The following is a 25366-nucleotide window of genomic DNA, read 5'->3' as shown; positions in this document are numbered from 1 at the left end:
AATAGCTAAATGTGAAAAGTAAATCCCTTTCCTACTGATTCAGTTTCAGTGAACGATATAGTCTGATACAACTAGTTTGGGGGCGATGGGGTAGCCTAGTTGTTAAAGCGTTCGCTCGTCACGCCGATGACCCGGGTTCGATTCCCCACATGGACACAATGTGTGAAGCCCATTTCTGGTGTCTCCCGCCGTGATATTGCTGGAATATTGCTAAAAAAAAGCGGCATATAACTAAACTCACTCCCTCCTACTGGCTTGTGTATTGTCATTTTAATATATCATGCACCACATAGCACGCAGTCTGGTGAACAGACGGATTCATCTAAATGTTGATTAATATCAATAATTCCTAGTGATTCACTGCCGAGCACTCGGGTTGTATTTGAAGAATGACAGCCAGGTAAGAACTGAAAGGTCTGAGGTGGGAGTTTGTTTTGCAGGATAAAAAATTATTATGGACAATTCGCAGGGATCACTAAAAATATCCACACCCTTGCCCATTATCAGATTATTTGATGCCAACAGTATTGCATAGCGAGTACGAGTAGCAGTGTCTTATATGATTGGTCAAAATATACTCTCTTGAAACGCATATATTTAGGTAGGTACCTATTGATGTTGATGTCTGTGTTGTCTGTACAAGTTGCTTACAGCTATGTGGGGAAACCACTACTATGCTTTTGTCTCAATAAGTTCGATTTAAAATCAAATGAATCGCTGTCTGCCCCAAACATATTACTTGCAGAAAATCTGTATGTCACCATTCAGTGCCAGAACTCTTCTGCCTTGAATCATGAATCTGTATTGTATTTATTTAGGTATTGATATATGTTTATAGATGGGTACATGTCGTTAGGGAACGTGCATAGCTCACTTTTGCCCTGCCTCTTATTCTTATACGCTAATGGGTGGAATATAAGAAAATTATTATTGGATCTGTATTTCCTGCAGGGATATCTCCAACCTCAACCGCATCATCTACACGTCAGTGCTGTTTGGTGCAGCCTTTGCTACGGTAAGGCGGTTGAAATAATTGTAAACATTATGCACTTAATATACTTTATGTTCTAAATATCATTTTATCTATCTAAAAATAACAACACGTACAGTGGCATTTCATTTTCCTTTCAACTCTTAAGCGCCAGTCCCTATGGTATCCAGCAAGGTTTACCACCTTTGCCTGCTGGTGGCTTAAAGACCGTGCTTTTATCTGTTGCAATTCATATAGTCAGTCAGTCAAGTGTGTTGATGATGCCGACGTGCAATTTTAATTCACTCTCTCAAATGTGTAAAACAGGTTTGTATTTGGACATGACTTTGCAGTTATGATTTATTACTGTGTACACATAAATGTGATCTTTTCACTGTGTGGGTGAAACCATGCCGATACTACATTACATTTTAACTCTCTCACCTGCCGAGAAGTGAAACATGCCTTCTTCTTTTAATTGATATCAAATATTTCATGACAGATGACAACAACGTTGATCGGAGTAACCTTACCCGACATCCAATGTTTGCTGGGCGTGGACCTGAAGACATCCAGCTCCCTCCTGTTTGCCTATGGTTTAGGTCTGTGCTGTAGTAGCCTGACTGTACATTTCATCAAGGACAAGATGGATACTTGTCTGTTCCTGGCGACAATATTGGTATTGAACGCTGTGGTTATTGCTGCTGTACCCACGTCTCCGTTCTTGTGGCTGACCATCTTCTTGCTCCTCATTGCTGGCTGGTGTACAGGAATGTGTATATTTAGTAAGTAGCAATTTTAATGTATCATCCTATTCCTTTCCTGATATACTGGCACCGACGCCGATTGGTAGTATTTTTCATCACTGTATCCTGGGATTATTAGATCGAACACCAGATGATTAGTCATGATTTGTAAGTTTGAACGAAAACAAATGCAATATATGCAATATGCAGCATAAAGCTTGCAAGACGGATTCAACGCTGGAACTCAGTGATAGACATCCCTGCCATAAACGTTTCAGGAATGGGAAAAGCGTACAGCATCAGGCACTTGTGTCTCTGTTTGGTCCAGGATAAATCGAGATTCGTTATGCACATAATAGACAACTGGAGCTGGCACATTATCGGTCGATACATATCAGTTTTTCTTCAATCAGCTGTGTAACCATACATGTTTTAAGATTTCAGACTTCATCATACCTTCCGTGACCCTGCAGTTGCTGGACTTACTTGAATTTATTCACTTTTGCTCTTTTCTTTCAGTTCGAACTTTACACTGCTTCGTCATATGGCCAGACAACGCTTTTGTCGTGTCCTTAGTACAATCAGGAGCGTCCCTTAACACAATAAGTGTCCCCATTGTGTCTAATCTCTTCAGGCACAGTCGACAGGGCATTGGTGCGGACGAAGCGTTCTGCAACACGACAACAACTCATCCTAACTCAGAACAGAGGTGCAACGGTTTTAATACGATACAATACCCCTTCATAATCATGTCAGGATTAAGTCTCCTTGTGTCCTCAGGCCTAATGGGTTGTTACAATACTATCTTGAAGGAAGGCGACGTTATGGAAGTACCCCCATCAATAAAAAGGAAACCAGCAGTCAACAGAAGCACAAGTCCCATGTTTATGTGTTTAACAATGTGCTTTACCTTCACCTGCTCTACTTGTAATGTATCCTTTCAAGAGCTCTTCGTAACCTTTGGAATTTGCACTCAACTGAACCTGGGTCTCAGCGACATGTCCATGATGTATTCTGTGTTTTCTGCCACCGCCCTCCTCAGCAGATTAGGCAGTGTCGTCCTCTCAGCTAGGTTAAGTCTTGACATGGTGATGGTACTCTTCGTTTTGCTTTCCGGAGTAACATCTGTTCTGTTCCTCATATTTAAGGACACAAGTATCATCATGATGTGGACAAACAGTCTTCTGTTTGCTGTCGGAATAGGTCCCCTATTCCCTGGATGTCTGGCATGGGTACAGGAGAACACGGATGGATCACCCCGATTTCTGAATGTGGTTCTATTTTCCGACTACATTGCCTTTTTTGATCAGTCCCGCCATATGTGGCCTGATGATGAGTATGATTGGTGCCGATGCCTTTGTATACATGGTTTCCGGTGCAGGTTTACTTCAGTGTGGGTTGTTTATCTTTATGTCTTACGATAAATGGAAAAGGAAACGCAATAACTGATGCCACGAAAGAAAGGTTTTAATTTCTTCATTAACTCACTCACTCACTGACATACACCTTTTTCTTACATATTTATGTATATTCAGTCATAAAAATGGCTTTTTATTTTCTGTTTTGAATTCAACACTAGAGAAGCAAGAGGTGAGTAGGTTCTCCCCATGCTGATCCTAAGAACCACTAAACATGATAGTGTGTTTTCACCTATCCGACAGCGTGGATCGTTGCATTGCATTGAAAGCCTCATGTTCCATTATTCATTGGCCACTACGTTAAACCTGGAATAGTGCTGTGATGAAAACCAATAAGAACTTGCACATGGAAACGGATCCCGTATAGTATTTCTTAATACTACGAGTAAGCATTATGGAGAGGGCATCAAAGTTGACATTGATGTTTTCTATACTTAGAAACTTAGCAGAACCACACACTGTAAAATCTCAATTGCACCACAAAAACATATATTTTAGAAACTGAACAGAGAAAATGGGAACATATGTCTACTTAAAGATGAAACAAATTGATTAAGAGACAATAGACATATTGCTTTAGTATCCAACTAATGAAATCAATCTTCATGTAACTAAAAAAATCAAAACATGTCTTACAACTTCCACACACACATATCAACGAAATGAAAATTGAAAAGCCATTGCACTCATAACATCAGCAGCAACTGCAGCATCTAATCAGAACTACACAAGTCACCAGAAAATGGCAATGTGTTTCCTTTTCGTAAAATGTCTGTACAAGGTCACAGAAAATATAACATAAATATTACATCAAAAGCGTTGCTACGTAAATGTCCAGTAGACTTACATCACCGCTTGTTATTAAGGACGCCATAACCATTTTACCTTTCGCACGACGCCACAATCGTTGTATCTTCATTCTACCTCATGGCATGAAAGAAATTGTAAGTCGTCTTGTAATCAGTCCTCCTCTTTCATCGCCATGGTCAGTGAAACTGGTTGAGGTAGGTTTACGCTCGTATGCTTTAGCTTTTATTAATGAATCTCCTGAAACGCTCCATAGTACAGAACCTCCTTTTATTTAACCATAGGAATAGGAAACAAAAACATCAAGTCGGTACCCCTTAGAATCGGATTCTGGACTAGATTCATCTGGTGGTGAAGAGTGACAAGACTACTATATTCCTAAAGGGAAGGTATACTTGTTCTCGGGTCCTTGTCAATGAAGCTAAGGGTAAATGCACTCCAGCTTCGTTTTCACCATTGGTACAGGAAAACGGACTTAAAGGTAAAGCTGGTGAAGTAAAGGATGTTAAATGATATTATCCGGAGTTGTTCTGATGCAATATACCAAGAGAGTCCAAGCTTAAAATTTGATGAATTTGAAATTAGCTGTCCGGCACACATGCCTTATAAGTTCAGTGAAGGCCTAATACGAGATCGCAGTCTAGCTTATGAAACCATTGATAAGAACCATTGTATCAGAAACCATTGTATCAAAACCATTGTATCAGAACTTCGCAGTTAATGTGTGTTTCACATAAAGCAAAGAACGCGTATCCATATCTTGATTTTCATAAATTTACCTTCACCTTGCATAGTGCCATTGTCGTTCGTATTCCAAAGCCTGGTCGGGATCATACAAGTCCCTCAAATTATCGCCCATTACGTGTAACATACTGGTAAAATATAGATAAGATTATTGGTTTTCAAATGCCAAAGTAATGAAAAATATTTAATATTTTTACAGTACTACTGAGTACTAGAATCCTTTGTAAAACCATTTACAGTACGTAGTATCAGTTTTCTTCTATTTTGAGAAAAATCCTACCATGCAACCTAGAAGCATGGCACTTTAAAGGATTCATATGATTTTGGCTTGATAGACACGTTGCCTCATTTTATATCACAATATTTAACAGTTTTCGGTCCACTGTTGACGGTCTGTATGCAGAAGCTGACAAGCCTTCTTAAAGAACAGTGTCGATTAACGATCCTTTGGAAGGATACAGTACTCCAGCCACTGGCCAATACGGCGTGGTACCTTGTTGGTTATCTGGTCGTGTCGTGTAAAACCAGAGCTGATGTTCAGATAAAGCATTTCGTGCTAAATCAGTTTCTCACCTTGTTGTTTTCCCTACAGAGGTTTAAAACAAGCCAAAAAGGAACATGTTCGTAGTTTAATGCAAAAACGATGGGACAACCAAGAAGGAATTTAAACCTAAATTAGGTTACATCCATTTGTAATGTCATTGTAGACACGGTGAACGATGTTTTACACTTGGAAGTAAATTGACATTTCTCCAATCTGTGTCCCTTGTGATGAGAAAATCACAATCAAACACGTTTGGCTTGACTGGAAATATTATCTTACAAGGGATAGTCATTATAATGCAACTTTTAAGGACCAAATTTCAAGTACTCATTTGTACAATTCGTGTTGTTATAGACTTATTTTATACATTTTGAATAGTATGTTTTAGCATGTGTGGTGTTATTACCATCTGAGAATATTGTGGTACCATTACACACAACCATTAGTAACCAACGTGATGGCGTAAACGATGTTGGGAAATCACGCAGGAAGCAGAAGCACTGTATGTTCCCTTGACTCCCAGTACGACGCTCTTGCTTTGCTTGCTATTGGTGTATAGCCTACTTTTATCTCATAATAATCTGATGAATAATTATTTGTTTTGATATTGATGTAGTTTGTTTTATGATTAAACTACCTTACACATCGCCGATGCCAGTGTACAAGTTTTTGCTTACTCACTCACCCCATCACTCCCATTCAATGTGTACCGCCTCTCCACTATTGTCATTCCTCTGTGGTGATTATATTGATTTGTAAATACAGTCGTTGAATAAACTGTTGAATAACACCTTCATGTATATTTCATACCCAGATAATGATTGTCCCCCCAAAGTGAATAAGTGAGTTCAGTTTTACGCCGCACTCAGCAACATTCCAGCTATATGGCGGCGGTCTGTAAATAACCAAGCCTGGACCAGATAATCCAGTGATCAACAGCATGGGCATCGATGTACACAGTTGGGATACGATGACATGACCCGATCTGGTTAGTCGCCTCTTACGACAATCATTGTCCCCCAAAGATGGTATGTACGTCATGACTAGATGTGGCGACAATCGCTAGCAGGAATGGTGTAAATCCAGCTGGAGGCCATAGAGGTAACACAAGTACTGCAAGTCCCCAAGGTCCCTAGTATGATGATCTACCTTCATATGCTGGCGATCTAAAGCCCGTTTTTATAACGTGTCGTATACAGAAATTACGTTGTATGTCCACTTGCCAGTTAAAAATGTAAATTTGTAATATTTTAATTATTTTTGTTGACGGATATTAATACCTTTCTTGTTTATTTCTTGTACTATATAGATTTCATAGTCACGATATGGTTAATATATTACCGATGTGACTTCATATTTGACTCTCGGGGCGGTGGGGTAGCCTAATGGTTAAAGCGTTGGCTCGTCACGCCGAAGACCCGAATTCGATTCCCCACATGGGCACAATGTGTGAAGCCCATTTCTGGTGTACCGTGACGTGATATTGCTGGACTATTGCTAAAAGCGGGGTAAAACCGTACTCACTCACTCAAATGTTCTCACTCATTCACTGGCTCACTCAGATCCGGATTCGATGGAATGAATCTTTGGAAGAGCCACGTTTTCGTTTCAGACACGACAGAGAATCGCTGAAATGCAGTCGTTAGGTATCTGGCCGTGTATAATGAACTCTACAGTGAAACGAATTAGTGGTCTGGGGTTGCCAGGACCTGGTCTATCAGCCACTCACATTTATAAAACGAAGCAGATAATATTCCCATTAGTATGTTTTCGAGTACCTCTCTGTGAATTCAAGACTACCAGCTGAGTCATATATAAGTGCAACATTCCTCGTTTTTGTTTTTGTCTGCGAGGAATTTGATACAGACCCCAACCTGAGTTGTTTTTATAGCCCCGCATTCTGTTTAGAATCGTGGTCTGTTAATTTCATGCTCAGTAAGATATTGAGCACGATGGGGTAGGTTACACATAACTGTACATCGGCAAAGTGCTATGAGTGAGTGAGTTAAGATTTAAAGTCACATCGGCAATATTTCAGCCATATCGTGAGATGCGTGACTGAAAACTATAGTGTACCACTGCGTCTGGTTAAATCTGTACCTCGGACATCAGATAAAAATGTTGTATGTGCATGTAATGTAGACAATGATTGTCGATTTATAATTCAACTGCAGCCCCGTAGCTCCTACGACTAAAGAGGTAAAAGAATACATGATCTGGAAGCCAAGGAGTCATATTGCTCACTATGGTTTGTATCACTAACGGTTCTCTACAAACCACTACAAGTATGTCCACTACATACAGCCCATGGATCGAGATATCGCTACTTGCAACTATATTATTGGTCTGATATACTAACAATGGTGAGAAATGGTTTTAATAAACAACCTGCGCACCTTACACAATAATACCAGGGCTTACATTTTAGCAACAGATTATCTTTGAAACATGCTTTGAAAACTTTTGCATGAATTTTGTGTGTGTGTGTGTGTGTGTGTGTGTGTGTGTGTGTATATATATATATATATATATATATATATGTTCTTAGAGGTTCATAAAATCGAATATGTCGAGAAAATTATGTATATGCTATTGAATCTAGAGATTTTTCTGGGTTGCATCTTCTTTTTATTCTCGAGTACAACGTTTCAGGGCTTGTTCTGGCCCCATCATCAGGTAAACTGAACAGTAACTGTTAACTCTGGCCGTGACATCACAATGCTTATGACGTCACAATGCTATGACGACGCAATACATGTGGTGGTCAATAGATACAGATGACATGGCTAATAGAATACATGTTATTATGAATATATAAGATGTCATTTACTGCAAAATTAATGGATCAATTTAGAACTGTGCAGATACTTATACAAAATTGTTGATTGAATTAGAAATGTACAGAGACGTATTTATAAATGTATAGAATGTAAAGTAATAACAGTGTATACATAGAACTTATTCTTTATACATGGGAACAGTGACGAGGGTAGGGTATTGTCTTATTGTTTTATGTACCATGCATTTGGGAGGTAGACACCCTGATCCCTGTTTATTGCTGGTTTTGTGCGTTTGATGAAGATAGCTTCAATCAACTTGCGTTTACGCCAGTCACTGACGTTTTTTGAGAGAACTTCAGTTTCCCAGTCAATTTCATGATCGGGATTATTCACAATGTGTTCAGAAACTGCAGATTTCAGATCTGATTTGTCCGCTGAAGTTTTGTGTTCTTTCACACGTGTAGCTACTGGTCTGCCTGTCTCACCAATGTAGATGTCAGCACAGTCACATTTCAGTTTATACACACAGCCTTTAGGGTTGGATATAGCGTGATTGCACCCCTTACCATTTGCACGTAGCAAAGTTTTAAGGGTTTTGCCAGACGAGAAAGTGGTGTCAATGCTGGCCATTTTCTTTAGGAGTCTGCTGACTTGGTGGCTGATGGGCCCAACATACGGGATGTTGATGCGGATGGGAGATGGTTCAGGTTTCGGAGGAGGCTGAACTTGATCTTGTAGTGTTTTCTTTATATATATCCAAGGTTCTTTGGATAACCATTGTATGTGATGAATGTTGTCATCAGGTGGTCTGTTTCTTGTTGCAGTAGGTCAGGGCTACAAATCTTTTTCGCGCGTCTCGCAAGTGATGTGATGGGGCCAGAACAAGCCCTGAAACGTTGTACTCGAGAATAAAAAGAAGATGTAACCCAGAAAAATCTCTATGTTCATCAAATATCATCTTCTAAAATGCCAATCAAGCATTTAATGCTATTGAATCGTTTTTAACTGTTAAATTCAGTACATCAATCAATGGTGCTTTGAGAGAATGTGGTAGAATTTCCCCCTGTTTACATGTAAATGCAATGATGAAAACATATGTTATTAGTACTGGTTACGTTTATCACATAATGCATGTACATGCTTGCCTGAGAAACGTTACGATGTTAGTCGCGTATGACAATATGTGTAAAACTAACAGACCACAAACAGTCGAAGTACAGCGTTGTCTCTTGGTTTTATTTACATTTATGCTTACACAATTCTTAATGGATATAGGTAAGTGATCTACAATAAAGTACGATATTGTCAATCTATTCCCATATTTACTATAAACGGTAAAGAATGTGTCACGTATATGTACAGCATGCTTATCTGGATTCAGACGCAATTCACACTGGCTTGACATGGAGGCAGATTTATATCCCATCTATATATCTTATAAATCCGAAAATCCAAACATTTATTGCTCTCCTATGAGAAAATGATTGTCAATCTTTCTTTACTATAGTAAACAAAAGGAACCTGTATATTGTCACCGTGGCTGTTACATTATTTTGCAAAAACGGCCTGTGGCAGAATGACCAAATAGAATGACACTTCAGGGGCTGGGAAACACCATGTGCATCAGTGAACAAGTCGCACTTCATCAGTTCATCAATCAAATCAGTAGACATATCGATCTCACCATAGATAGCCACTGTTATCTTACCTCACACATCAATGTCGTTTTCTGACTGGCTGAGCGTTCTTCTATCATTTTCAATGTAACCCGCTTACAAGTGAGTAACATTTTCTATGTTACCCGCTGGGAATGCCGATTTGTTGGAATTCATTTGGTACTTCGTGTTAGTAATTCTTTATCTCGAATATTTGAGTCACATATGATGTACGGAAATTACCGATGTTTTGCAAATGCAAAGCGATAGAAGGGTGATAACTCTAAATTTGTTTTTCTTGTCATCTGCTAGATTCTGTGTCATATGAAAATCCAGTATTGGCTAATTACATTACTCTGGTACTTATTATGATCTCATACCCGTGCGTCAAACAGTTCAAAATTAACATTGAGGTGTTCTGTAACCAGTGAACAAGTTATAATGTTACCGTGTTGGGTATTTTGGCAACACGACACCTTGATATTTGTCGCATCTGCTCAGTCAGTATAAGTACGGAGTCTGTTTGTCTTTAAGGAGCCATATAGGATATAACACATGTATACCCTTTGTCCTTACTGACAATTTTGTGTGAATTCAACTAACAATAACGTAATGATATACAGCTGTGTAAGAAATATGTAAATAGTATCTATCAACAGAATAGCAACGGGGCTATCTATCCCCGTAGACGTGGAGCTATAATAATAAACATACCCTAATGAATTGGCATTTGCTGTAAGTGCTAACGTCAATATTGTCCCTGTTAATATAATGTGGGGTGTGCTTCTTCTTTGTTTGTATTCTGGTGTCCCCCGCCGTGATATTGCTGGAATATTGCTAAAAGCGGCGTAAAACTAAACTCAGTCAGTCAGTCAGTCCTTTGTTTGTAACTCCTATACTATCTTTGCTGATCCATAGCAATGCTATTGGTCATTAAGCAATGGGTCTTGAGTTACATTCATGTTGACTTCGTGTTTCCTATTATGACTTATGCACCACAGTCCAATAAACATGAAGAGTTGACAAAAAGCCATGCCGGTTACAGCGTATACGAAGGCATCAGGTCCAAACAATCCAAAAAATACAGAAGACAATGTTGGATGAACTAAAACTCCAACAAAACTAGAAAACATAATGGCATTCAAGAGTCGTGGCGATTTCGAACTACCTGAATATTTCTGTATCCAGGACAGCAGCCCCGGAAACATCGATCCTGTTCCTAGAGCATACATGATACAGTTTGTCCACAGCATGATGATGTTTGTGTCTTTAAAGAGTACGAACAGAACAGACGCAACATTAACGAGAACAACATAGGTCAGCATTAAGACTTCGAGTCTGATCCTGGATGATAGGAAGACACTGCAGAGTCTGCTGCAGAATATTCCACTAGAGAAGGCCGACATCATTACAGACATCTCCCCGACACTCAGGTGTAGTTGGCTGCGAATTCCATAGGTTGCAAAGAGCTCTATAAACGTTACTTTACCGGACGAGCTCGTGAATCCTAAACCCAGGGCCAAAAATATGTACGTCAGACTATGGCTTCTTTGTTCAGTTGGTTTCCTGTTGTTTCGTGGGGTTACTTCCATCACGTCACCATTCTGCAGGTATGTAGTGTAGCTAATCATGAGACTTATGGCTAGAAGAAGGCCTAACCCTGATATTAAAATGTAGGGGTATTGTATGTTAGAGTTAAACCCATCACACCTTTGTTCTTCGATCTGTCTTGTTGTATTACCTGACGGTTCTCCTGCAGGCAGCAACCGACGATGTTGTATGAAGTATTTGACAATAAGAGGGGTAATAATCGCACTGACTGATGCTCCTGTACCAACGAAGAACACTCCAAAGAAGCTGGTGGGCCATACGATGTTACACTGTAATATGCGCACTGAAATAATAATAATGAAAATGAAGAAAAAGAAGAAGATGATGGTGATAATATATATGATACGCTAATACGCCAAAGCATATGTGTATACACGGAAATATATGGTACAAGCCCAAAAAGGGATTTGTTTCAGACATAATGTTGCTCACTGACACCTGCAAATTTGTAAATGACTACACGTGTTTACCATAAACTAAGGTCTTGTTTGTTTACCATTGTTGAACGACTTTGGGGCAAGATTAGTATAAGATTTTTTACAATATTTGTTCAGAGACCATGTTTGTATGCAACATTAGAGCTGTGAAAAGTAGACACCAAAGACTGTGAAACATGAAGACTGTTCTTGTGCTCAAGAGATGGTACAACAACCGCGTGTAGGATGTCTGTGAAGTACCGCTGTCCATTCAGATCATGACAAGGTCAAGTTTAAGGTCACGTAAGAGGCACACCCACACCAGTATTGAACAATTATAAATGAATATATATGGCTATAGGGGGTTAAAATCATAGAAGTTGCGATACTTTTTCCATGTGTATATATCAGATCGCCGCTATATCTGAAGTTTAAGTGAAGCCTTAAGATCATCGAGGAACGGGTCAAAGTTTGTGGTCAGGGGATAACGAAGGAAAGAAATGTATGGATGTCAACTTCTTAATTATGAGCAACACAACGTTTCGGAGTATATCCTTAATCCGTCATCAGCTGAATCGGGATTACTTCTTCTTGACTAAATGTTCTGTACCCAAACATATAGATGCTGTTCGAGGAGACGTCGAGCATTCCATATATGGCTCTCAACTTCAAACGATCTTTAGCAAATTGGCGTGCAATTTTGCAGGTAGAATTATACATTATCAACATCGCAGTGGGCATTTATCACATATGCGAGTATGATGCTTTCTAACCATTTATCATGATCTGCGCATCTAGGACAGGTGAGTAGGAGCAACGGATCTCAGCTTGTCACCAATTTATAGCATCGGAGGAATTCTACAGTTTTTGATAGAAATCAAAGTCATGGTAACATGTATGTGCACAATGTTTACCTTGATCGCCTAACTATATACATACATGTACTGCAGTTTGATTTTAGTTCGACTGGATTGTCACGATAAAGCCATTTTAAGAATGTTGTCTTCAGGAATAATGATTAGATAACTTACCAAATCTACATATCCCTGTACACCATCCAGCTATGAGGACCAGGGTGAAGGTGAGCCACACAAACGGAGATATTGGTATTGCAGCAATAGCCACAGCGTTCAACACCAACGTGGCCACCATGCACAAAGTGGTATCTACATTGTCTCTGATGAAGTGCCCTGTAAGGCTGCTGCAGCACATGCCTAGGCCATAGGCAAACAGGAGGGAGCTAGCTACCTTGAGGTCGATGCCCAGCAAACACTGGATGTCAGGTAGGGAGAGGCCGATCAAACTGCTCGCAGAACCCTACAAGGTGAAATTGGCATAGCCATAGATCAACTGTGGAACAAATATGAAGTTATCGCCAGCTGCTGATTGTAGTAGGTGTTTGAAAATAACATGAGAAATAGTCCATACATTTAGTGTGCAGGATTGTGACATGTCCTGGCGGTGTGACGAGAATCAAGCGTGACCTTTAACCAGCAAAAACTAACCTTTATTCTATAACACGAATGCGTCTGGTTACGTTTATGCGTTTATGTCCATATTGTAATTTAGGGAGTGAAGACGAGTACCATTTTTTATTTGTTTGTATATGTATATAAATATAAAATCAAATCAAAATCCGAACATGTTTAAATTTAGATCAATTCTATCAACGGAAAATGTACTAAGTAAATTTTTATGGCATGCATATAAATTAAGCTGACTGACTGACTGAGTTTGGTTTTTCGCCGCTTTTAGCAATATTTCAGCAACATCACGGCGGGGGACACCAGAAATGAGCTTCACACATTGTACCCATGTGGGGATTCGAACCCGGGTCTTCGGCGTGACGAGCCAACGCTTTAACAATTAGGCTACCCCACCGCCCCTATAAATTAAGAGAGAGTACATGTAATACCTGAGATGATAGATATCACACATACAATATTTGTTCACCATAATATATATGACATATGTATACCCATAATGTTATGTTTTGCAAACTAAGGCAATATTGCAATGTATCTATTTTATATAAAACTGTATATATTTTGCATTGTATATGGGCCTGAGGCCTTCATACTGGAAATAAACACTTGACTTGACTTGACCATTTCCGTCAGCGCTTTTGCATCCGATGCTGATGATGCGTTTCGGGTACAGTCAAAGCTGTGACCTGACATAACAGCACCTTACCTTGTTCTCTGGGACCCCATTAAACTATGAAAATTGACCTAGTGATAAAATCGTATTTCAGTAGTCATAATTATGAACGTCAAGTTTGATTATTTATGCACTGAATGAATGAATGAATTACCGTAACGCAGGATGTGCCACACAATATCACCGCGTAGATGATACGATTTGTCTTGGAGATGGTCTCGTCCCTGCAGAAAATCATAAAAATGATATATTAATAAAAACAACACAAACCTTCCCATAATCACACACAGCCTGTACCATGTTTCTGAGTGTACTTTAAACATGTGTTTATGATAAAATCAGTATAAGTATTGGGTAATGCTAAGTTTTGGCTTGCAGGTAAGCCTTTACAGACGTAATCAACACCCAAGTAGTCAGCGTAATAGTAATAGTAATAATAGTAATAGTCCGCTTATATGGCGCTCATATCCAGGCTGCCTGCTCACGGCGCTACGTACATTACTATCATGGGACACTATCATACTTTCCGATACTCTTACAACTCCCTGGGGAGTATACAGCCATGTCGCAATGCCCGATGACAGTCAACCTAGGTGTAAAGCCTGAACACCTGGGCCTAGATTTTCGAAGCTCTCTTAGCGCTAAGATAGTCGTAAGTTAATGTTAATGTATGGCACTTACGACTATCCTGGCGCTAAGAGAGCTTCGAAAATCTAGGCCCTGGACTTATCTATGCTCTTCATACGACAACAATAGAGTTGAGGGTATTGCTTGCGAGAATCTACGTACGCATGAGAATTTTTCATGTATGGGGTCAGATATCTGTCTTTCGTTACCAAATCTGTCACAATCTTTACATTAGGGTTCGAATGTTGTAACCCTGATCAAACATCTTTATGCCATATACGGCTTTTGGGGATCGTCGAAAAGTGTGCATGCCCGAATGTACTCAAAATGACCTGAAATTTATATACCAAAGGCTGGATCCGCTGGGGTATTGTTCCAAAAGGATATGTCTTTTGGTGTGGTTTGTTTCATATTATCTTGATCAGGCGGGTAAAAAAAAAAGATATTTTCCAGTTGACCATTATTGAAAGATATCACATCATCGATACATCTGAAGGTGTAGCTATGTGTTTGGGCTATATTCTCGTGTTTTGATTTCTTATTCAGATCCGTAAGGACCCAGATAAGCGAGGAGGAGATTACTATCTAAGCCATTTGGGATTCCTGTTTCTTTCCTAAATATACTATCCCCATATCCACATGTATGTCATCATGTTCACTGACAAATGAATAAAGGATTGACTTACCTTTAGTTTATCGTGTGAGATAGTGGTGTACAATGTTGATAAATCAGTTTAATGTATGTCGTGCGCTACATGATAATGATTCATAAAAACATACCTATGATATCGTCAGAATCATAAAACGGATTCAGATTTTAGCAGATTTATTATAAGTATGAAAATGGTTTCCCGCTATTATAGATTTTTATAATTATATTTGGTTCTTTTCTGAGATTTCATAGATACGTGCACATCATGTTTAATACTATTCACACTTTGCTAAGGATCAAATCATGGATTCAACAGAAAACAATTATGTCGGGTCAAATTTGGTTTAAATATCTAAGCTTATTGTAAGCATGGTTCCTAGGTTTCAGTTTGTCATTGCATCTTGTGGATCCCATACCTGCTATTGACAGGTGTTGTTTATTTGTCAGTGACTCGTTCTATGATTTGCAAGATGGTCGACTGGTGCCATGAAAACCACTTTTATGGTTACTCATGTATCAAGTGCATAAGGTTAGAATAAAGTGTCTGTCTGCCTAAAGAAGGGTTACCATATTATTATTTATCCAGTTTTAAATAGATACAATTTCAAATTATAAATCTACGTTTAAGTAAAGTTGTGAATTTTTGTGATCCTTATCAAAGTGTGAGAAGCATATTTTGAAAAATCCACAAGGTATTGATTTCTACAGTTTCCAAAGCATAAAGTCATTCGTGGATTCTATAAGCTTGATATCTGAGACATATATTTGGCGGCCCATGTGCCTGTAGGGCAGATAAACTTTAGATGTATATACTTGAAAGAGGCGGTCAGGGTTCTTGAATGCATTTAATGCATCATACCAAAGTACAGACCTTGTCTGAAACCTGAACGATACAGAAGTGGGAGACATTATCATACTATTGTGATAAACGTCCTGATTGAAAAACTCACCTTGATTCCATTTTTGACTTCACGTTTATTCACTTGAAGCTAATTTATTATCCGTTTCCTGAAATGGCACAAAGGCATCAGCGTATATGATTTCACCATTTGAGAACAAAGACGTACTGTTTACACATGGAAACAAACACTGTGACTAAACAACTGTTACATAGCATAGCAACTACTTTCTCAGAAGTGATTGCCCATAAGTTCGCGTCAGTTAACCACCTCACAATATTTGTAACCACGTCTCAAAAAAGTATCGGGAACTCCCGTGTTTGGGAACTGACATAAATAATCGATACTTCAAATAAACCGTTTAAAGCTATTGTAGTGCCTTACGTAGGTATAGCACAGGTGTCCTCCCATTACGCAGACAGCCAGTTCGCAGACGCCTTAAAACAACAACATTTACGGTTCAGTGAACAGATTATCTACTACCTGTTACCTACACATTATAATGGAATAGTCCAAATAAAAACACAGGAACAAACTGAAGCTATATTATTTATTTTGAAAGATGGACGAAAAGACAGTAATTTGAATTTTTATTGCTGCAATATAAAAACAGTTTATTTTCATAAACATTTCGGTTTAACCTTCTAGTCTAACGGGAGTCGGCATCATCATATTGAAAACATTAGCTTAGCTATTAGAAATTGCGATACTGTTGTATCATATAAATCAAATAAAGACAAATGTGAACCTAAATATTATTCATATGGAATAAAGAAGTTATATGTTTTATAATATTAAGATATATGACGAGTGCACTTAATTACGATTTATTTTGAATAACAAAACGTTTTCTCAGTTAACTTCTGTTGTACATATGCTATTATTGGGACGGGTCTTTTCTATCAATAACACAATCAAACCTCTCAGTTACAAAGCTGCTTTTATATTCGATAGTAATTGATAGTAACATCAATTTTGAGAAGAGAAATCATTTATTATTTAATTACAACAAAGTTCTATTTACCCACAATCAAACTTCTCAGTAACGAACCTGTTTCAGGCTCACCCTTCTCTACTCACTAGACAGTGGATTGTTCCATTATACCCGTAGGTGTTACCCTAATTAACCTTCTAGTTCAGTGTCTGTTTATTGGGTGTCTGTCAATTGGGAGATAACGATAGCACCATACAGTATATGATTTCTTTACATACTTGTATTTCTGTGTAGTCGCTATGACCTTTACCGACGCGATGTAAAATTAAAACACAGCGTCCTGATATGGCCCATGCTTCTAACGCTATTTTGTTGGGGATTTTTGTTGGTGGTGTTTCTCATTTGTCGCCTTTGTCGTGAATCCTTTCTGATTTATTTACATGCCAAGTAATTAAGTAAAAATATGCATTATTGCTCCAGATGGTTATATCCCAAAACTACCACATCCCAATACTACCACACATTGTTTACACAACTACTCCTCGTCCACCCTTTTTAGGTAATAGGATAGCCCAGGAAGTGCACTGAACTGAAACAACAGGTAATGATACATCACACCTGACTTAGCAGAGAGGAGATTTTTGTAGAGAAGACAGCAGTTAGTTAATAAATCTGAAATATATATAATATATATTTGTGCATATTTCATGTAGGCAAAAATTGTAAATATTGTTTTCTTGTTTTAACTTGAAATGTGTTGATTACGTTCATCAAATTCTGAATATGCAAAACATAAATTATGCAAGCGTAATGTGCATTTGATGTACATGTATGTCAAAATATGTAGTTTTACAATATAATGAGTTTATATTTATTGCTTAAAAGGGGCCAACAAGCCAAACAATTCCTTTCAATTCTGATTTGCAAATATGAAGTAATATGTACCGAAAAATTCCAAATGAGAACATGAATTTGTTATGCTTACTTGAGGCTCTACTACCAAACATACTTGCACTACCAAATCCAGGCATAAACACATAAATCAATTTTAATTAAATAAGGAAATTGATAATGTTATGGTATGGACATCGGCATTCAATGTTATGGTAGTGACACAGTAACGGTAGTGACATTTGTAACAATAGCCAGTTTTATATGTTTACTTTAAAAGATAATTTAATGAAATTTGTCAATCAGATATATGTTTAAAGAATATGTAATAGGCAAAAGATTTACATATGGATGTCCCTGCCATGTATAAAACAGGTAAAGACTGTATGTTACGGCAGTGACACTGCGACAGTATATAATGCTCCAACAACAGTACAGAGTGACAGGGTTATGACTGTCAAATGTGCGGGTGAAATCTTGGACACTATAGGACATAAGTTTCATATAGATGTGCTACATAGGCTGTTATATGTAACTAGGGTGGTGCGCATGCGTCAAAAGAGACACTTTGACGTGTTCACATCGAGCTGAAGAAAGTGAGCCTTTTTGGTTTCAAAACTGCTTTTTAACAATGTACTGATGAACAAGTGTTACCAGAAATGCTCTAGTAAGTAGTATTGAACCGAAATATCACAGATCGAATGTATTTTGAAGACGTTTGAAACGAAGCACATTTCAAGTGGTGTCACATTGATAGTTGTCAATAGCTGTCACAGTTGCCTATCACCGATAGTTGCACGTGAGAAATGGGAGACTCACTTATGAGCTGGCGTGGTCACATCGGTTGCTTTTCACCACGTAGACGAAATCGACAAAGACCTGTGAAAACTTTGAATATTTCTGGACAATTTATGACAAGACAATGGCAATTATATTTCATCCTGAACCTTTGCTTCACGTAAGTACCACAAATGTTTAGATGCATGAGCCATAAACTTAATGTACAGCAATATCGATAATGATAAAAATGTAAATACTGAATTACTGAAGCGTACAAAATGTAATTATAATGTCATTCAAGATGAATTTTACTTTTTATTGGTCTGCCCATACTATGATGAAAACAGGAAACTGTTGTTACCAAGTTATTTTTATACCTATCCCACACTTGAAAAGTTTAATTTGTTAATGTCTTCGCAAAATCTAGAATGCTTAAAAAATCTTGCACTCTTTTTGAAACGAAATCTACCAATTTAATTTCTATTACATGTAAATAATCACTTCGATGTCCATGCGCACTGAAATTATGTATATACACTTTTGTACTTTTGCCCACGAGGCCTTGAATATGAATAAACTTCTTCTTATATGTAACTAGAAAAGATATGGATTTTTGTTGCTAACCCTGACTTAATAAAATATATAATTTATTACTAAGTGACAGTTTGTATTCATTACTGATTAATGGGTTAAACCATTACAGACTGGGGTAATGCAGTATGCTGAAGTGTGTGCAGTCAACCAGAGCTGTTGTTGTTATAAGCTGTGGAAGTTTTTGGGATGTGGAAGTTTTGGGAGGATACCGCTCAAGATAGGAGATGGGCTGTTGGCAGCAGCTGATTGTAATTGTCAACTATGCTAATGCAAATCAACCGAAACAGTCGTAATTCCTATGGCCATTCTTTATAGTTGGTGTATGAACCCCGATATGAACCGGACATCTTTGGGACTATCTTTGACGCCAAACTGGAGCGAGAATTCCTTCTGTTCAAAATCTGAAGGAACTGACACAGACGCTCCACGAGGAACGGCAGAAGATGCGATGCTGCGAATTCGACGCTTGACCAGTAGACTTGCAGATGTTATTCGTGCGAGGGAAGGCTACATTATTATTGATAGTCCTGTTTTGAACTCTCAGATTGCAAGGAAAGTGTTTCTAAATTTAAGTTGTTTTTGTTTAATCAGTGGAAAATATGTTACAGTTATGATCTTAATATGAGGAATTTGGTTTTCAAAGCATTTACAATTCGTGATTGTATTTTCTACGGATATGAAAGTCAATGGTGCTTCATTAATGTGTGTATTTACAGCTAACTCTCCATCCAAGTATGACGAATCTTTACATGGCGCTCGTCTGTGGCAAGGATAACAGGCGAGCCGCATGGAATACTAGAGTAAATTAGCAACAGTAATGGGTATGTATATGTGATAACAATAACAATTTATCTTTCAATGAATCAGGAAAGAACTTGGCAAAAGAATATACTATCATGCAAACAATTCAAATTCAAATATAAATAAATTACACTGAGAAACGTAAATTATTCAGAATGTTATATTACCATAGACACATTAAAAAGAAAACAAAATGCTTGTTCAAATACAATATCCGTTCGCCAATCCCTCAAGTGTCCTGTATAGATTGGAAGCAGCCACCCATTCATCCGGAGTGTACAGAGGGTGGTAACCAAGAGTACATCTGTCGTATATCTAATTAGGGATTCGATGAAGAAGCACAATCCCTGAGTGCTTGTCAAACAGTATGTTTGATTAATTTGGGTAACGGACATCTAAACTAAGACAGTTGTATAGTGTTTTGCCTGGAACAAACCTGTTATATTTGCTTTAATGACAAATGCAGATATTCATCCACATATCGTATTGTTGGAGACAATTAGACGCTGTTCTGACCATGCTTTCAGGGAGAGAAGAACTAAAGTCATATCGGCTGTATTTACATCATATCGTCAGTATAAAACGTTAAACTATAGTATATATGTTTGATGTATTTAACCACAACACGTAGCACAATGCAAAACAACAAATTACCAAAGGTAGGTCAAAATAAAAGGGATGAATCCTTTGATCATTATTCTAGGGGTTGGTGAGTACATACAAGGTAAGCATAAGACTTTGCACCAAGAGATTTTTAGCGTAATAACGGAGTAAGACTCTGCATCGAAAAGTGGCTCCATACTATAAACAAAACACTGTTATCCATAACGTTATATGGTTCGTTACATAGCATGGATCATGGGGACCTACAACAGTACGTTTGTACATAGTTCCTAGGCAGAATTTACATCACATTTAGCCGCTAATGATAATTTGCCAAATTCAAATAAATATTCCACTTTTATATCAGCGGTTGGTACGATATTCTTTGAATGAATATGAATTACGATACCTTCTCAGTAAAACAATAAGTTTTCAAAATGTTAGCCCACGTCGAGAGCACACTCACTGACAATATGAATTAATAAGCATATACTTTCAGTGTATATAATACATAACTATGCTCATCAAGAACATTAATTGGTTATTGTTCTTTTAAAATGCACAATATTGAATTAGAACAAGCATTGTCACTAAGGTGACATAATCCCCCGCCGCAAATTATCAAATCAAACTTATGCTTATTGAAAAACATTTAAGGGAAGTCATGAAAGTCTGAAGAAAATCCAGTGAACCGTTCTTGAAATATCTTGCTGACAATTCAGGTTAACATGCTGAAATCTTCAAATCGCGTTGTGACCTTGAAAATTAAGTGAAGGTCACCAAAATCGACTGGGCCCTGCACCATCCCCGGATGAAGCTTGGTGTCAAATATGATGAAACTCCAGTGAATGGTTCTTGCGGTATCGCGCTGACAAACATAACCTGCAGGTTAATATGCTGAAATCTTCAAAGTGTCTCTGTGACCTTGAAAAGTATGTGAAGGTCACCCAAATCGACTGGGCTCTGCGCCTTCCCTAGATAAAGCTTTGTATTGAATATGAAGACAATCCAGTGAACGGTTCTTGAGATAGCTTAACATGCTGGTTTACATGCTGAAATCTTCAAAGTGTCGCCATGACCTTGAACATTATGTGAAGGTCACCCAAATCGACTGGGCCCTGCGTGAAAGCCCCCTTGTGACCTTGAAATGAAGGTCAAGGTCACCAAACCTGTTTTTAACCTTTCTTATACTGTGATGAACCTAGGTGCCAAATGTGAAAAGAATCTAGAGAACGGTTCTTAAGATATTCCAATTCGTACGTACGTACGGACGGAGCCTAATACTACAGCTCTGTGCCATAAATGAAGGCAAAAACGAGATGGCGGCGTGTTTGTCGCAATTTGACAACTCAATTTTAATTGCACTATTTCAAAGAAACTTGAATGTACCTACCTAATATTTTGTGATATACCCCTAGACACAAGAACTTGACGTATCCTCTTTGGAATGCTTAAATACAAGTTTCTTATGTATGAAAGCGGCAAAGACGTCCATACCTCATTAATTGCTGCTGCAAGGTCCTCTTTTGAATGTATGCGATGGGTGCGACACTGCAATTCTCTCTTAAGCCTATGCCACACATTTTCAATTATGTTCAAGTCCGGACTCTGGGCTGGCCATGACATGCCTTTTAAATTATTTTCTGTCTTGTAAACTTGAACAGTTCTAGCCCGATGGACTGGGGCATTATCATCTTGAAATATGTATTGGTCATCAGGAAAATGACGAGCAATAACTGGCCAAATATTGTTATCTATAATTTCAACATATTTCTCAGCATTTATGTTACCTACTACAACGGCTACAGTTCCCACACCATGGTATGTAATGCAACCCCAAATCATCAAAGATAGGGTAGGGGTTTAGGGAACACCCAAACACTGGGGGGCCCACTGTTCACAAACTTTTCTCCAAATGAATACTTTTTCCTTTCCATCAATGATCACTTTACACTCATCACTAAATATGACTTTGTTCCAATATGTGTCCACAGATCGATGTAATTTTCCCTTGCACCATGCTAATCTATTTTTAATGTTCACTTTCCTGATTCTGATTTTCTTTCGAATTACACGTCTATGAAATCCTTCAGAATACAATTTTCTTTGAACAGTTCTGTATGACACATGCTTGTTGTTGTCCTCATTAAATATGTTGGTAATATCCTTCAAAGATCGCCGACGAGAATTTTTAAATCCGAAAAATTTTGCCCGAGTGCCTCTGAGTCAAAATTTTCTTCCTTCCCGTTCTTGGCTTGTTTTCCACAGAACCACGCGATTTATACCGATGAATCACATGATAGACAGTTGATGACGATAAATCAAGTAATTCTGCAATATTTGCAGGTTTCTTCCCGTGCTCATACAATTTTACTATTGATTCTTTTACGTTTTGGAGGCATCTTGTTTACCGCCGTGAATGTAAACAAGCAGACGACATTCTAACCGGAAGTTACGGTCACGTGACGCGCACGTGATCCACTATCTAAAAATATACATCAATATCGGTAAAGGTAACACAGCGCGGTACAACAATGCGCCGAAATAACGAATCGTTTTCTTTAAACTGTCTGCGGTCATTTCTGCCTTCATTTAAGGCACAAAGCTGTATATCCCCCGCTTCGCGCTAAACGCGCGGCGTGGGATAATTAACATTATCATATATGACCTTTTTTCAGTATTTTCAGTTGGTATTCGAGAATATTGCAATTACGAAGCCAGGCACCTGTTTTGTTTCAAAATGTCAATCTATGAATGTACAGGCACAATATACACAAAGAAAACAATAGATTCGATACTATCGAAAGAATACAATACTGTGTGGTAAAATTTCTTATACCAAAATACAAACAAATATACGGCCATATCGCCCATAAGCCTATCCTGGGTGGCAAAAAAAATAGGCAAAATAGTTCAAATAGTATATATTTAACAATCATCCATACTTACGTCAACATATAAACCGTGGCTCCGTGGCGCATAATAAATGAGAAAATGAATATAAAATCACATTATATAATGCATAATTCATGAAGTGATTTCGATCCAATCGTGTGGCTTTGTCATGTAACAGATGTACAGTAATAACATTGTAAGCAATGGAACAAAACGAAGTGTGTAGTTTTATGGCGAATGAGTTAGTGTACCAATATTTTACCCTTTATCCTTGCTTATTTTGGTAATAATTATATTTATAGTAAAAGTCGCAAACGTTGCTGACGTGTGCCACTTTCTTTTGTTAAAGGAATATGAACACATCTCAACTGGTAAAGTTTGAAAGTTACACTGTTGTAATACCATTTTTTACGTTTCAGTTTCTTGTCTCAAATAGCATTTACCTTTATACAACCCATTGATCTTGACAATGGTGTAAGAATCAGAGTCAGATTCCATCCACGTGTGTTAATGTAATGAATGTTATATCTACTTGTAGATATTACAACGAACAATGTGTCATACAGTACTACCGCAATAAACTCACATTGCCCTTTACAAAATTAGTTTAATGATGTGCAAATATAAAAGATCGAGTACGATGTCATTTGGAAACAAATTGGAAGCACCCAAAATGGGTACACAAAACCACATGGTCGATACACGTGCAAACTTACCCACGAGATAATCATGAGCAGGCCTATACGAGAGGGGTATGTACGGTTGCCGAAACGTTTCAACAGCAGTTCATGTGCAGAGTCGAGCGTTCAATAACTGACTTGCGGAGAATGTCAATCAGTTGCAGCCATTCACAGATTTTGGCATCGGTACCAACAGCATTTTACGTTGCGTAACTGACACAGTTCACACCGAAGCGGGCCACCACGTCACACGACTACTATGTTGATTCTAAACTTGAAGCGTGACGATTATATACATTGTATAGTTGGTAAACAGCCAAGCCAGACGAATGGGTAATTTATGAATTATAGCGAAACACATCATACAAGGTAATGAGTCAAATATGTGGCAGCAACACTAATTCACTGATACTAAGAATAAGTAGATATTTTCACAGTCGATTGTCGCGAATAAGAAAGGTTCTTAAATCCTGAAAGCAGTGTGGGAAGCAGGCAGAACAGGCGGCGATTTCCGATAGGTATCCCGCCTCCAGAGGTAAGGGGATAAGGCACAGTCAGATCGTAGAGGGAGTCCTCGAACTTCACCTCGTTTCGTATATGCTGAATTCTAGGCATTTATCAGTTAACACTGACGCCTTCGTGAGGCAGAGCTGAGAACAAGAAAGTCGGTTAGATGCGTTGTTTTGACACACAAACAGTATCAGCTGTGATGTTAGATTACGCAGTGCTCAGCGTAAGCAGTGGTGGAGAACAGTTTCAGTCAGAGAGCATTCAAGATTTAGGGGGGAAGGTTTGGCACCATTTGCAAACCGGAGGCCAGTTTTGACAGTGGCACTCTCGGATGGGTTGAACCTGGCTGGTGCTGAAGCTATTCAAGCAAACGCCCAATAGATATGCATTGTTAAAATGATGAATTATGATAATCTTTTTGATATTATATTATTCATGTTTATATCGAGGTTTTATATTTAGATATATCCATATAAACAGCCAGCTCTCATCAAGATTGTACGACAAGCACTTTGACGTTAACTTTCCTTTCCCATCATTGCAAGCACTAGGTAGCAGCTCCGGCCTTTCGTATTGCCCTTTCTTTGACAATATGTTAGGAGGGCCTACTAAACGTCAATATGTTTTATAGCAAACATGCATAGAGCAT

At 38.3% G+C, this 25366-nt stretch overlaps 2 protein-coding genes across 2 annotated transcripts; one reads left to right on the top strand and one right to left on the bottom strand.

Moving 5' to 3' along the window:
- Positions 1-233: 233 nt before the first annotated feature.
- Positions 234-3140, top strand: LOC124291288. Its single transcript, XM_046728263.1, has 4 exons — positions 234-400; positions 952-1015; positions 1473-1755; positions 2236-3140. The coding sequence occupies exons 1-4, from the start codon at positions 390-392 to the stop codon at positions 3138-3140; spliced, it is 1263 nt and encodes a 420-aa protein (XP_046584219.1). The 5' UTR covers positions 234-389.
- A 6756-nt stretch (positions 3141-9896) lies between these two features.
- Positions 9897-16430, bottom strand: LOC124291344 (sodium-dependent glucose transporter 1-like). The gene is made up of 6 exons (XM_046728325.1): positions 16414-16430; positions 16081-16138; positions 14006-14075; positions 12723-13008; positions 10543-11558; positions 9897-10453 (listed from the first exon to the last, which is right to left on the bottom strand). The coding sequence occupies exons 2-5, from the start codon at positions 16089-16091 to the stop codon at positions 10588-10590; spliced, it is 1338 nt and encodes a 445-aa protein (XP_046584281.1). The 5' UTR covers positions 16092-16138; positions 16414-16430; the 3' UTR covers positions 9897-10453; positions 10543-10587.
- Between the last annotated feature and the right edge of the window lie 8936 nt (positions 16431-25366).

Source organism: Haliotis rubra, unplaced genomic scaffold, assembly GCF_003918875.1.
Source record: "Haliotis rubra isolate DU_JTF1 unplaced genomic scaffold, ASM391887v1 Scf49, whole genome shotgun sequence".
Taxonomy (NCBI): domain Eukaryota; kingdom Metazoa; phylum Mollusca; class Gastropoda; order Lepetellida; family Haliotidae; genus Haliotis; species Haliotis rubra.
This window is presented reverse-complemented; position numbering and strand designations above follow the sequence as displayed.